Below are 15318 nucleotides of genomic sequence, written 5' to 3'. Positions count from 1 at the left end.
GCTGCTGGTGGCATTATAACAGATAAGCGTATCCGCTTGTCCACTGGCAATGCTGACAGGTTAACTCAGATAAAAATGAACAAGGCCTGGATTGCCCCTGACTTCTCAACTCCACCAGAGGAGAGCTGAGCTGATGATGAACATAAAGGCAATTTCAATCTATCATTTATAATGTACTAAATCTACTGTAGTGTATTACCATGCACCTTTTCCACCACAAAAAAAGAGTATATGGTACAATCTTGCTTTCTCCTCCTCACAATCCAGATTGTATATATTCCCTCCACTCTAATTTTTTTTAATAGGGTCAGCTCAACTGCAGGCCCTTGCCCCTATTGTTTTAGAGGGTCAGCTCAGCAGCAGGGCATCGCATATAAAGTTTTACAGGGTCAGCTCAGCAGCAGGCCCTCGCCCCTAATGTTTTAGAGGGTCAGCTCAGCAGCAGGCCCTCAAATATAATGTTTTACAGGGTCAGCTCACCTGCATGCCTGCAACTCAAATCTTTTACAGGGTCAGCTCACCTACAGGCCCGCAACGCAATGTGAATGAGGTCCTCCTTTATATGATATACAGGTTGTATCAGAGTGCCTCTTACTTGTAATTTTTTACAGCACTTTGCTCTTTATATACAAGTAAATATACAAAAAAAAAAATATGTTTTCAATCAATTTTTCCTATAAAATCTATTTTTTTACTTTGTTTTTGTGTATAAAACCTTAATTAGATTGTGGGCCTGGTGATCACTTTAAGCCATTTTAAGCTGCAGCAGCATGGTGATAAAAATGAGTGGCAAGGTGACATGGTGTGGAGATGGCAGCATGAGGAGGCCACATAGTCGCACAATGAGTGTGTATAAAAGACTAAGGCCACAGATTGTTTAGAAAGATGCAGATGGAAACCATCTGTGGAGCTGTATCACGGTCACCAGCATATTAATGCAGACCAGAGCCATAGCTATAGGGGAAGCAGGGGAAGCTGCAGCTTTGGGGCTCTGATCCAGAAGGGGCACATCCAGGAGGAGAAGGACTAAAGGATTTGGTCAGGGCCCCCTCAACAGTATTACACAATTAAATTATATATAGTGACAGTATAGACAGTGTATAAAACGGATGGAACAGCTGCCGTCCCCGGTCTGAGAGAGCAATCTTTACTAGCCACAGGAATGGGGGGGGGGCATGAAATGAAGGGGTCACTAAAAAATTACTGTGGGACGGAGCCCTATTCAAAAATTTGCTGTGGGGCCCAGTCAATTCTAGCTACGCCACTGATGCAGCCCACAAAAGCAAGTTGGTTTTATCGATTACAAAACCTTAATTAAATTGTGGGCCTGGTGATCAGTTTAAGGCCTTATAAGCAGCATCAGCAGCAGCATGGTGATAAAAATTAGTGGCAAGGTGACATGGTGTGGAGATGGCAGCATGAGGAGGCCACATAGTGGCACAATGACTGAGTCTGGATAAAAGACTAAGGCCACAGATTGCTTAGAAAGATGCAGATGGAAACAATCTGTGGAGCTGTATCATGGTCACCTGCAGATTAATGCAGCCTTCAAAATCAAGTTTGTTTTGTCAGTTCCACCTCAGCTCACCAGCAGGCCCGCACCTAAAATCTTTTACTGGGTCAGCTCACCAGCAGGCCCGCACCTAAAATCTTTTACTGGGTCAGCTCACCAGCAGGCCCGCACCTAAAATCTTTTACTGGGTCAGCTCACATGCAGGCCCGCACCTAAAATCTTTTACTGGGTCAGCTCACATGCAGGCCCGCACCTAAAATCTTTTGCTGGGTCAGCTCACATGCAGGCCCATGACTTAAATCTTTTATAGGGTCAGCTCACATGCAGGCTCTCGCATAGAACTCTTTAGAGGGTCAGCTCAGCTGCAGGCCATCGCATAAAATGTTTTACAGGGTCAGCTCACCAGCAGGTCCGAACCTAAAATCTTTTACAGGGTCAGCTCACCTTCAGGCCCGCACCTAAAATCTTTTACTGGGTCAGCTCACATGCAGGCCCGCACCTAAAATCTTTTGCTGGGTCAGCTCACATGCAGGCCCGTGACTTAAATCTTTTATAGGGTCAGCTCACATGCAGGCTCTCGCATAGGACTCTTTAGAGGGTCAGCTCAGCTGCAGGCCATCGCATAAAATGTTTTACAATTACAGGGTCAGCTCACCCGCAGGCACTAGCATATAATGTTTTACAGGGTCAGCTCACCAGCAGGCCCGAACCTAAAATCTTTTACAGGGTCAGCTCACTTGCAGGCCCACAACTCATGCTGCCTTGCTTTGAAGTAGTAGCCGTAGCCGTTTATAAGGCTCCCTCTCCGAAATCGAACAATGATTTCCCGTTATCGGTGGTCACCATGTTAGGCACATAAAACATCGAAAGTTGATAGGGAAGATATCCAAATGGATTGTGGACGTCACAGGGACGTGCGATCAGGCAAAAGTTATCTAGAGTCAAAGCGGCAGCAGGGCCTCTCCTGTTAACATTTCCTCATCCAAAATACCGCAGTGACATTCCCTGTAATTTTTTATTACTCATTCCAATAACAGGGCATCTTAAGAGTCCTGTATTGTTGTTTATCGTCAATACCTCCCCCGAGTAGGGAGTGGGTAATTGCGGCGCACCTTCTGCCTTCCTTGGATGTTTCTGCTTTAATAACTTGAAATCAGACTCTCCACCCAATCAGATTTCAGCCATTGACCTCCCTTGCATGTGGTATCCCTTTCTCAAGTTCCCTCTCCGGCATCGAACCCTAATTCCCTGTTACTCGTGATCACCATGGTAGGCGCAGAAAAGAACATCGAAAGCTGATTGGCACACAAGCAACTTAAGTAGGGAGGAATAATAACTTCAGATGGAAAAAAAATGATGAATATTCTAAAAAAACGAATATATAGCACTATATTCTATATATTCGTTTTTGACCCATGCCTGTATTGATCGCGTAATATTCGCATATTACGCGATCATTACCTTGAAGATTTTCGAGTTAAAAAAAAGAATAGAATATAACAAATATTCGAATTCGCAAATATTCGACGAATATTCTACAAAATATTAGCGAAATATCACAAATTCGAATATGACCCTTGCTGCTCATCACTAGTTGTCTCATCCTGGACATTGGAGGACATATCGCTAGACTATGCCCCCAATATCTGATAGCTACGGATTTCACCTCTGGCTATTTCTGTAAACCCCATAGTAGTAAATTGTGCAGTGGCAGCTTGTGCACTGTGCGCTTCCCATTAAATTCAATGGGACTTCAAAAAATAGCTGAGAACATCACTCAGGTATTTTCAGCAGTTTCATAGAAATAAATGGAGGGTGGCCGCACATCCACGGTGTGCCCTTATGTACTTTGTGGGCTCCATGCTAAAGATAGGTGCTGGTCCAAGAGGTGGGACCTACACCTTTCAGACTTTAGGGCATATCCTAGCGATATGGCACCAATGTCCAAAATGGGACAAACCCTTTAATCCTAAAGCTGTGAATATGGGGTCTGACAATTAGAGATAAGCGAAGATTTAAAAAATTTGATTTGGTTGCTTCGCTGAATTTCTTTCCAAAATTTGCTTCAATCCAAATTAATTTGTTACAAAGTGAGTTAAATCATGTCTATCCCTGCCTGCAGTTAAATTTAAGATAGTAGAGTAGAGGGTGCAATGACAGGGAGCTGCGATAGCGCCGCCCCCGTCATTGTACCCCTCAGATGCCGTGTTCATATATGATCTGAGAATAAAATTAACAATAAACATTTTTTTTATCAAACTTACCGCCTCCATTTGCTCGCGACGGTCCAGCCGCCGCCATCTTGCTTGAAGATCTCGGTAGAAATTCTGTGCACGGGATTTCGGACGAGATCTTCAAGCAAGATGGGGGCTGGCGGCCCGTCGCGAGAAAATGGAGGAGGGAAGTTAGATTTTTTTTTTGTTTCTTATACTATTTCCGGCTAAATCGATTTATTTATCCTGAAATTCGGATCGAATTCCACTTTCTGGGATTCAATTTGCTCATCTCTAGCTTGGGTCAAGGCAGGAGCTCTAATTAGGGAGGGCCACAGAATGGAAACAATGAGGTGGTGATAAGGAGTTTATTGTAATGACTTTTTTTTTTTGCCAGTTTGGCCTTTTAAATATATTACTGTTACATTTTAATATATGAGCAACAGTCTGAGATAATATTAAAACTATGGAAGAGCAATAATGTAAAATAGAGGGATCTCCAGTCCCACCCCCTTCAAGAACTTGATTCTGTGAATAATGTCCACATACCGTACTTTTTGCCATATAATGTATATTGTGTTCCCAGATGTTGTGCCCCAAAGCAATACCTGCTGATCATCAAGAGTAAGAAAGTGTAAACTGGACATATAGTGATCAACTGATCACCACATCCAAATGCTTTAATTGCTATTATAAAATACCAAACTAAAATCATGTGACATTTATAAAGTGTTTTTTTTTTAGAGAGATGGACATAGCTTTCTAAACTTATTATAATTTTTGTGTTATGTCACAGAATATGACTTTGAAATGCACAAGCTGAAGTTGTGCTTAGCAGAACTTGATGGAAAGAAAGAAGAATTCCCAAGAAGACTTGATCTTTCGATTGAAGGTGAAAACATTAAATTGAACTTAGAAGATTTAAGTAACAGCTACACCAAGTTCGCTATGCTATCACACAATGGTAAGTTCTTCATAAGTTCTGTCAGGTATATTTGGTTTATTGTGAAGAATGTAGAATTAAAGATAGTAGAAAGTAGAGCAGAGCAAATTTCTTGCTTCTGATGAAAATTCTATTTGAGCGCAAATCGATTCTACCTGAAGTGCTCCAAATACCTTGAAGATTGCTGTATGACACTTTCATGTTTCATGTTTTTCCTCTCTTGTCTTTTTATTTTTAGAATTTATTTCTCTTCCCTCTCCTCCTCCTTTTGAAGTTCTTTAAAGCAAGGACATCAATAGTAAATATTGTCAGAGTGAGACTGACATATATTGCTATGGGTAAAAGCGTGGTTGATGGTGTTAGAAAACAGCCTGTTTAACCCCTTCTACTCAGGCCATGCAAATCTGACATGTGTTACTGTATATAAAAATAATTGTGGAACACTCTCAATTTTTTTTCCCCAAGCCAGATTTTAGGCCCAAGTTTTTAATTTTCACAGGCAGTAACAGGATAAAATACACCCCACAATTTGTTACCCTTTTTCTCCTGGATACGGCTTTATCCCATATGTGATCATAAACGGCTGTTGAGTTTTATTTGAGTCCTAGTTTTGTAATTTATACAGTACTGGCCTACAACTATAGTGGTCCTGCTTTTAAATAAAAATAAACCCCAAGAAGTGACTCCATTTTAGGAACCACATCACTCACAGAAATTACCAAGGGAAAAGTAAGCATTTTGACCCACAGGTGTTTTGCAAAAATCCACTCAAAGTAGACTATGCAGAATGAAAATTTGAATTTTTACACAGATATGCCATCTCACTGCCCAATATGTTGTGCCCAGTGTGTGCCAATGTGAAAAGTTAGCCCTCTTATTATTATGCTGTGCTTCCTCCTGGTTTTATAAATACCCTTTATGTGGCCCTAATCTTTTGCCTAGACATATCATAAACATACCATAGGGCTCAGGAGTAAAAGAGCACCATGCGCATTTTAGACACATTGTGGTGATATACGTATCTTGTGCTGACAACTGATCTGGGGTTACTCACAGATCTGATAGATGGAGACAGAGGTCTAAACTAGTGTCACTTAACTAATAAATATATCACAGAACACTCTCACCAGTGTAAAACGTAACCTTTAATAATGTGCAGGGTACAAAAGCAAAAGACTGCCATTTAGCTTTTGATGGATTGATTTAGGGGCACCATGTTGTTTTTGAGCAGCATTTGAGATACCAGTACTGCCATTTTCTGAGAACATTTATTTTTCTCTCAATGGAGTTGTAAGGGGTCTTATTATTTGTGGAATGAATTGCTAGTATAATAGGTTCTATTTTGGGGTACATATGAGCTTTTGATTGTTTTTTGGGAAGCAGGATAAGGCTATATGCACAACACCATTGTGTGTTTTGTGGTCCGCAATTTGCAGAACGGCACGGACAGCCTTTAATATAACTGCCTATTCTTGTTCGCAAAGTGCGGACAATAGCACATGTTATATATTTTTTGCGGTCCACGGAACGGAGCCACGGGTCTGCATCTTTTGAAGCCCCATTGAAGTGAATTAAACAAAACAACGGCCGTGTGCATGTAGCCAAACAAAAAGGCAGCAACTCTGCCATTATTTTTGGGGTTTTGTTATTGCGGTGTACACTGTGTGGGAAAATTTGTATTTAACCGCTTGCCGCCACGCTAACGCCGAAAGGCGTCATCGCGGCGAGTCTCCCAGGCTACTCTAACGCCAATAGGCGTCATCTCGCGTGAGCCGAGATTTCCTGTGAACGCGCGCACGCAGGCGCGCGCGTTCACAGGAACGGAAGGTAAGCGAGTGGATCTCCAGCCTGCCAGCGGCGATCGCTTGCTGGCAGGCTGGAGATGTGATTTTTTTAACCCATAACAGGTATATTAGACGCTGTTTTGATAACAGTGTCTAATATACCTGCTACCTGGTCCTCTGGTGGTCCCTTTTGTTAGGATCGACCACCAGAGGACTCAGGTAGCTCACTAAAGTAGCACCAAACACCACTACACTACACTACACCCCCCCTGTCACTTATTAACCCTTTATAAACCACTGATCAGCCCATATAGACTCCCTGATCACCCCCCTGTCATTGATCACCCCCCTGTCATTGATCACCCCCCTGTAAGGCTCCATTCAGAGGTCCGTATGATTTTTACGGATCCACGGATACATGGATCGGATCCGCAAAACGCATACGGACGTCTGAATGGAGCCTTACAGGGGGGTGATCAATGACAAGGGGGTGATCACGCATATAGACTTCCTGATCACTTCCCTGTCATTGATCACCCCCCTGTCATTGATCACCCCCCTGTAAGGCTCCATTCAGACGTCCGTATGATTTTTACGGATCCACTCATATATGGATCGGATCCGCAAAACACATGCGGACGTCTGAATGGAGCCTTACAGGGGGGTGATGAATGAGGAGAGGAGTGATCACCCATATAGACTCCCTGATCACCTCCGTCATTGATCACCCCCCTGTAAGGCTCCATTCAGACGTCCGTATGATTTTTTACGGATCCACGGATACATGGATCGGATCCGCAAAACACATGCGGACGTCTGAATGGAGCCTTACAGGGGGGTGATCAATGACAGGGGGGTGATCAATGACAGAGGGGTGATCACCCATATAGACTCCCTGATCACCCCCCTGTAAGGCTCCATTCAGACGTCCGCATGTGTTTTGCGGATCCGATCCATGTATCCGTGGATCCGTAAAAAAATCATACGGACGTCTGAATGGAGCCTTACAGGGGGGTGATCAATGACGGAGGTGATCAGGGAGTCTATATGGGTGATCACCCCTCTGTCATTGATCACCCCCCTGTAAGGCTCCATTCAGACGTCCGCATGTGTTTTGCGGATCCGATCCATGTATCCGTGGATCCGTAAAAAAATCATACGGACGTCTGAATGGAGCCTTACAGGGGGGTGATCAATGACGAAGGTGATCAGGGAGTCTATATGGGTGATCACCCCTCTGTCATTGATCACCCCCCTGTAAGGCTCCATTCAGACGTCTGCATGTGTTTTGTGGATCCGATCCATGTATCCGTGGATCCGTAAAAAATCATACGGAAGTCTGAATGGAGCCTTACAGGGGGGTGATCAATGACGGAGGTGATCAGGGAGTCTATTTGGGTGATCACCCCTCTGTCATTGATCACCCCCCTGTAAGGCTCCATTCAGACGTCCGCATGTGTTTTGCGGATCCGATCCATGTATCAGTGGATCCGTAAAAATCATACGGACATCTGAATGGAGCCTTACAGGGGGGTGATCAATGACAGGGGGGTGATCACCCCATATAGATTCCCTGATCACCCCCCTGTCATTTATCACCCCCTGTAAGGCTCCATTTAGACATTTTTTTGGGCACAAGTTAGCGGAAATTTTTTGTTTGTTTTTGTTTTTTCTTACAAAGTCTCATATTCCACTAACTTGTGTCAAAAAAAAAAAATCTCATATGAACGCACCATACCCCTCACGGAATCCAAATGCGTAATTTTTTTTAGACATTTCTATTCCAGACTTCTTCTGACGCTGTAGGGCCCCTAAAATGCCAGGGCAGTATAAGTACCCCACATGTGACCCCATTCCGGAACGAAGACACCCCAAGGTATTCCATGAGGGGCATATTGAGTCCATGAAAGATTGAAATTTTTGTCCCAAGTTAGCGGAAAGGGAGACTTTGTGACAAAATACAAAAAAAATCAATTTCCGCTAACTTGTGCCAAAAAAAATAATTCTAGGAACTCGCCATGCCCCTCACGGAATACCTTAGGGTGTCTTCTTTTCAAAATGGGGTCACATGTGGGGTATTTATACTGCCCTGGCATGTTAGGGGCCCGAAAGCGTGAGAAGAAGTCTGGGATCCAAATGTCTAAAAATGCCCTCTTAAAAGGAATTTGGGCCGCTTTGCGCATCTAGGCTGCAAAAAAGTGTCACACATGTGGTATCGCCGTACTCAGGAGAAGTTGGGGAATGTGTTTTGGGGTGTCATTTTACATATACCCATGCTGGGTGAGAAAAATATCTTGGTCAGATGCCAACTTTGTATAAAAAAAATGGGAAAAGTTGTCTTTTGCAGAGATATTTCTCTCACCCAGCATGGGTATATGTAAAATGACACCCCAAAACACATTCCCCAACTTCTCCTGAGTACGGCGATACCAGATGTGTGTCACTTTTTTGCCGCCTAGGTGGGCAAAGGGGCCCACATTCCAAAGAGCACCTTTCAGATTTCACAGGTCCTTTTTTACACATTTTGATTTCAAACTACTAACCACACATTAGGGCCCCTATAATGCCAGGGCAGTATAACCACCCCACAAGTGACCCCATTTTGGAAAGAAGACACCCCAAGGTATTTCGTGATGGGCATAGTGAGTTCATGGAAGTTTTTATTTTTTGTCACAAGTTAGTGGAATATGAGACTTTGTAAGAAAAAAAATAATATAATAAATCATCATTTTCCGCTAACTTGTGACAAAAAATAAAAAGTTCTATGAACTCACTATGCCCATCAGCGAATACCTTAGGGTGTCTACTTTCCTAAATGGGGTCATTTGTGGGGTGTTTGTACTGTCTGGGCATTGTAGAACCTCAGGAAACATGACAGGTGCTCAGAAAGTCAGAGCTGCTTCAAAAAGCGGAAATTTACATTTTTGTACCATAGTTTAACTTTTACCCAAACCATTTTTTTTTACCCAAACATTTTTTTTTAATCAAAGACATGTAGAACAATAAATTTTGCGAAAAATTTATATATGGATGTCGTTTTTTTTGCAAAATTTTACAACTGAAAATGAAAAATGTCATTTTTTTGCAAAAAAATCGTTAAATTTTGATTAATAACAAAAAAAGTAAAAATGTCAGCAGCAATGAAATACCACCAAATGAAAGCTCTATTAGTGAGAAGAAAAGGAGGTAAAATTAATTTGGGTGGTAAGTTGCATGAACGAGCAATAAACCGCTAAAGTTGTGGAGTGCCGATTTGTAAAAAAGGGCCTGGTCACTAGGGGGGTATAAACCTGTGGTCCTTAAGTGGTTAATCTTTATTCTGCTAGTCAGTACAATTACAGAGATACCAGTTTTCTATATTTTTTTTTTACTACATTTACTCTGCCAACTTCTGCCAGTGCCACTCATATCTGGTGTCACACACAGTAGGTTGCCTTTAAAAAAAAACAAAAAACTATTTGGACTGTAATATAATAGCAGTTAGTTGTCTGCAAGCGTGTGTGTTAGGCCTACAGCATCTACTCTGCCCACTTGCACGCATAGTACAACTAAACTAATCTAAAAAAAAAATGACAGGCAGAGGCAGGCCACCCCGCAGGGGCAGTCGTGGTCGTGGTACTGTGATTCCCTTTGGCCCTAGAATAATGCCCAGTGTTCAGAGGCCACGTACCCTGAACTCGAAAAGTTCTGAGGACACAGTTGACTAGCTAACACGGGACACCCAATCTTCTACAGCTTCCGCTCGGAACCTTGACGCACCATCCTCCTCCAGCTCAGCTTTTGGCACCTCTTAAGTTACCACTCACCCGCCTGCCGCCACCACCAATACTAGCACCACAGCTGTTTCACTTGATCTGTCAGAGGAGTCATTTACACATCAGTTGGAAGAAATGAGTGATGCGCAACCATTATTGCCAGAGGATGTAGATAACAGGGATATGTCTCAGTCAGGCAGCATTACACACATGGACGTACGGTAGAAAGTTCAGATGGGGAGACAGAGAGGAGGAGGAGGCGACGAGTTGGAAGCAGGGGGAGGTCGTCGCAAGGAGCTAGTGGCACAGTCAGACAGCATGTATCGGCACCCGGGGTCAGCCAGACAGCACGCCAATCAACGCATGCTGTTGCCACCACCAGAATTGCGTCATTGCAAAGCTCAGCAGTATGGCATTTTTTTTTTGTGTGTCTGCCTCTGATAACAGCAATGCCATTTGCAACCTGTGCCAAAAGAAACTGAGTCGTGGGAAGTCACCTAGGTACAACTGCTTTGAGAAGGCACATGATCTCGCATCAAACGCCTATGGGATCAACACACGATGACGAGTACAAGCAGCACACAAACTCAAAGCCACCATCCTCCTCCTGGTCCAGCATCCTTAGCCACGTCAACCACTGCTGTCCTCCTTGCCCCCTCTCAACCACCCGCCACTCCACCTCTCGCCTTGAGCAGTTCCTGCTCATCGCCCACAGTCAGGTGTCTATCAAGGACATGTTTGAGCGTAAGAAGCCAATGTCACAGAGTCACCCCCTTGCCCGGCGCTTGACAGCTGGCTTGTCGGAACTCTTAGCCCGCCAGCTTTTACCATACAAGCTGGCGGAGTCTGAGGCCTTCAAAAAATGTGTAGCTTTTTGGACACCGCAGTGGAAGGTACCCGGCCGAAATTTATTTTCACAAAAGGCAATCCCCAACCTGTAATCTATTGTGCAAAAGGAAGTCATGGCATGTCTGGCACACAGTGTTGGGGCAAGGGTCCATCTGACCACTGATACCTGGTCTGCAAACACGGTCAGGGCAGGTATATCACCTACACTGCGCATTAGGTAAACCTGCTGTCGGCTGCCAAGCATGAAATGCGTGGCTCTGCAGAGGAGTTGGTGACACCGCCACGACTTACAGGCAGGCCTGCTGCCACCTCTCCTACTCCTCCTACTCCATCCTCTTCGCTAACCTCCTCGGCTGAGTCCTCTTCTGCTGCTGCGTCTTGCTCCACATCAACTGCACACACCCAGCTCCCCAGGGGCTATTCCACATCCCGGATACGACAGTGTCACGCGGTCTTGGGGTTGACTTGCCTGAAAGCAGAGAGTCACACCGGACCAGCACTCCTGTCCGCCCTGAACGCACAGGTGGATCAGTGGCTGACTCTGCACCAACTGGAGATCAGCAAAGTGGTGTGTGACAACGGAAGCAATAGTGTTGGCGGCACTGAATTTGGGCAAGTTGACACATGTGCCGTGCATGGCACATGTGTGTAATCTGATCGTACAATGCTTTGTGCATAAGTACCCAGGCTTACAGGACGTCCTCAAGCAGGCCAGGAAGGTGTGTGACCATTTCAGGCATTCCTACACGGCCATGGCGCACTTTTCAGATATTCAGCGGCGAAACATGGCAGTGAGGCGCTTGATTTGCGACAGCCCGACACGTTGGAATTCAACACTCCAACAAGAAAAAGCCGTCGAGTATTTGTATGACCGGGGACAGCTAGGACAGCCTCTGCGGAGCTGGGAATTTTTTTGTCATGTTACTGGACGCTCATGCGCAATGCCTGTAGGCTCATGCGTCCTTTTGAGGAGGCGACAAACCTAGTCAGTCGCACTGAAGGCACCATCAGCGACATCATCCCATTTGTTTTCTTCCTGAAGCGTGCCCTGCGAAGAGTGCTGGATCAGGCCGTAGATGAGCGTGAAGAGGAAGAGTTGTGGTCACCATCACCACCAGAAACAGCCTTATCAGCATCGCTTGCTGGACCTGTGGCAACGCTGGAAGAGGAGTCTGAGGAAGAGGAGTCAGAGGAGGAATGTGGCTTTGAGGAGGAGGAAGACCAACAGACCAACCACAGCAGGCATCCCAGGGTGCTCGTTGTCACATATCTGGTACCCGTGGTGTTTTACATGGCTCCTCGTCTTCAGTGAAGATGAGGAACGGGACATGAGTAGCTCGGCATCCAACCTTGTGCAAATGGGGTCTTTCATGCTGTCGTGCCTGTTGAGGGACCCTCGTATTAAAAGGCGAAGGAGAACGACCTGTACTGGGTGGCCACGCTACTAGACCCCCGGTATAAGCAGAAAGTGCCTGAAATGTTACTGAATTACCGGAAGTCGGAAAGGATGCAGCAGTTCCAAAATAAATTAAAAAGTATGCTTTACACAGCGTATAAGGGTGATGTCACAGCACAACGGGAATCTAACAGGGGAAGAGGTGAAAGTAATCCTCCTCCTACCACGACCACGCTGGCAAGGACAGGACACTTTACAGACGTGTTGTTGATGGAGGACATGCAGCGTTTTTTTTAAGTCCTACGCATCGCCACAGCCCTTCGGGGTCCACCTTCAGAGAACGACTCGACTGACAGGTAGCAGACTACCTCGCCTTAACTGCAGATATCGACACTCTGAGGAGCGATGAACCCCTTGACTACTGGGTGTGCAGGCTTGACCTGTGGCCTGAGCTATCCCAGTTTGCGATAGAACTTCTGGCCTGCCCCGCTTCAAGTGGGCTGCTGCTGCTGCTGCTATGGCTTTTCATTCTTTTAGTAGCAGAGCTGGTGGAAAGTCGGTGCTAGGATAGGTTATCAATATTAAAAATCCGAAGAACCCCTTTAAAATCCTATTCAGCCTATCAATCAATGGGACTATTTTTAACGACCGCTTAGACAGAAGTGCACCTGTCTAACAGCTGTTAAAAATAGTAATACTCCATGGCAGCAATTTCACATTCAGCAACCTGGCCTGGTGGGAGTTCAGCTTTCATACAAGCGGATTACTGGGTGCTTATAGTTGTTTGATGACTGAACGGAGGAGGAGTCTGAGTGGGAGAAGCAATAACTGATGAGGACAAGAACACTGACTGTACTGCATATGCATGCGGCCTGGCTGCCACAAAGAAAACAAGAAAAAGTGGAGGTCAGGGGTACAGTCTTAGGGCACATTCACACATGCTGACTGTGGTCGTATTGCGGCCTGCATATTGCGGGTCCGCAATACATGGGCATCGGCCGTGTGCATCCTGCATCACAGATCATGGATCTATTCACTTGAATGGGTCAGAATTCCGGCAGATGCGGAATGGAGGCACAAATCGGAAGGCCACAGAAGCACTACGGAGTCCTTCCTTTGGTGTACTGTACGTGCCTCCACACCGCAAAAAAGTAGAGCATGCACGACTTTTTTGTGGTGCATACCGTCGTATGCGGATCGCGGACCCAATTCGAGGGAATGGGTCCGCGATCCACATGCGGCTGCCCTGCGGTCGGTGTCCGTGCACTGGCATGGGCTGAAAACGTTCGTGGGCATGAGCCCTTATTCTGATTGCTGGCCAGGTCTATTTTCCCATAGTAGTTTTGTCTGCAGTCACTGTGAAGAAAAATTCATAGGCCTAGGTCTGGCATGTTGTAAGTCTGCACTAATGGTACCAGCGGCATCACTGGTTCCCAAGCTGACCATTATAGAAGCAGATCTGGTATTGCCATTTTCTTTGAATGTTGTGACTATAAGTTGCCTCTGCTTTTAATTGCCTCTGTAGCCACCACCCTTCTCCTCTGATGTCACTTCTAGAGATGAGCGAATTTTTCTAAAATTTGATTCGGCAGGTTCGCCAAATCTTATGAAAAAATTTGCTTCGATCCAAAATTATTTGCGGTGAATCCCGTTATAAAAACGGCTATTTCCTGGCTGCAGAGAGCCTTTATAATGGTATAGAACACTGTGCCTTGCAGTAACACGCATTGGGAGTCTGCTGTGGTAGTGAAATAATACTGTGAGTCAGTATGATATGCAGCTGACAGGCGTCACTCTTAGAATTACTGCACAATTCAGTTATTTGGTCAGTTTTGGCCCCGTGACCAAATAGGTGAAGTATGAACTAAGCCTTACAGGTTGATGTTAGCCTCAAGAAGTGCACTCCTTTTACACCGTAGTTAGCTGATTTTTCTTTAGCCACTAATACACGACAAAAAGGGCTTTAGAACATATAGCTGCACCGCTAAACGGCAAATATATTTTACTTTTGCCACCAATACACGGCAAAAAGGGCTTTAGAACACAACTTCTCAGCTGAATGGCAAATATATATATTTTTTGCCACTAATACACGCCAAAAATGGCTTTAGAACATATAACTGCACCACTGAACGGCAAATAGGGCCTTATTGTTTTCCACTTATACATGCCACAGAAGGCTTTAGAACATATAACTGCACTGCTAAACGGCAAATATATTTTACTTTTGCCACTAATACATGGCAAAAAGGGCTTTAGAACATATAACTGCACCACTGAACGGCAAATAGCCCCCTTTTTTTGCCACTTATGCACGCCACAGAAGGCTTTAGAACATATAGCTTCAGCGCTGAACGGCAAATATATTTTTCTTTTGCCACTAATACACGACAAAAAGGGCTTTAGAATATATAAATGCACCACTGAACGGCAAAAATATATTTTTTTGCCACTATTACACGCCAAAAAGGGCTTTAGAACATATAATTGCACCGGTGAACGGAAAATATATTTTACTTTTGCCACTAATACACGGCAAAAAGGGCTTTAGAACATATAACTGCTCCGCTGTACGGCAAATATATGAGTATTACACTCACCGGTAATCCGGTTTCCTGGAAGTCTCCATGACAGCACAAACTGAGAATGCCTTCCTCTGATAGGACAGGAAAAAGCACACAGAGAGGTTAACCCCCCCCCCACCCCTCATCGCCAGTGTATTATAACAGGACTAGGACAAGGGGTAGAACATAAAATTAGCCAAATAGTCTATTGACAAAGAAAACAAGGGTGGGACAAAGTTGTGCTGTCATGGAGACTTCCAGGAAACCGAATTACCGGTGAGTGTAATACTCATTTCCCCAG

At 44.7% G+C, this 15318-nt stretch overlaps 1 protein-coding gene across 3 annotated transcripts in view; it reads left to right on the top strand.

Annotated features, from left to right (window-relative positions):
• The window catches only part of LOC122922501, a 442359-nt gene that overhangs the window by 16022 nt on the left and 411019 nt on the right, over nucleotides 1-15318 (top strand). For all 3 annotated transcript variants that reach the window (XM_044273115.1, XM_044273114.1, XM_044273116.1), the window contains exon 2: nucleotides 4523-4690. In XM_044273115.1, the coding sequence (XP_044129050.1) occupies nucleotides 4523-4690 (168 nt within the window). The remainder of the gene's footprint in view (nucleotides 1-4522; nucleotides 4691-15318) is intronic.

Source organism: Bufo gargarizans, unplaced genomic scaffold (assembly GCF_014858855.1).
Source record: "Bufo gargarizans isolate SCDJY-AF-19 unplaced genomic scaffold, ASM1485885v1 fragScaff_scaffold_39_pilon, whole genome shotgun sequence".
Taxonomy (NCBI): Eukaryota; Metazoa; Chordata; class Amphibia; order Anura; family Bufonidae; genus Bufo; species Bufo gargarizans.
The sequence above is the reverse complement of the archived record's forward strand: the minus strand, read 5'-3'. Positions and strand labels throughout refer to the sequence as shown.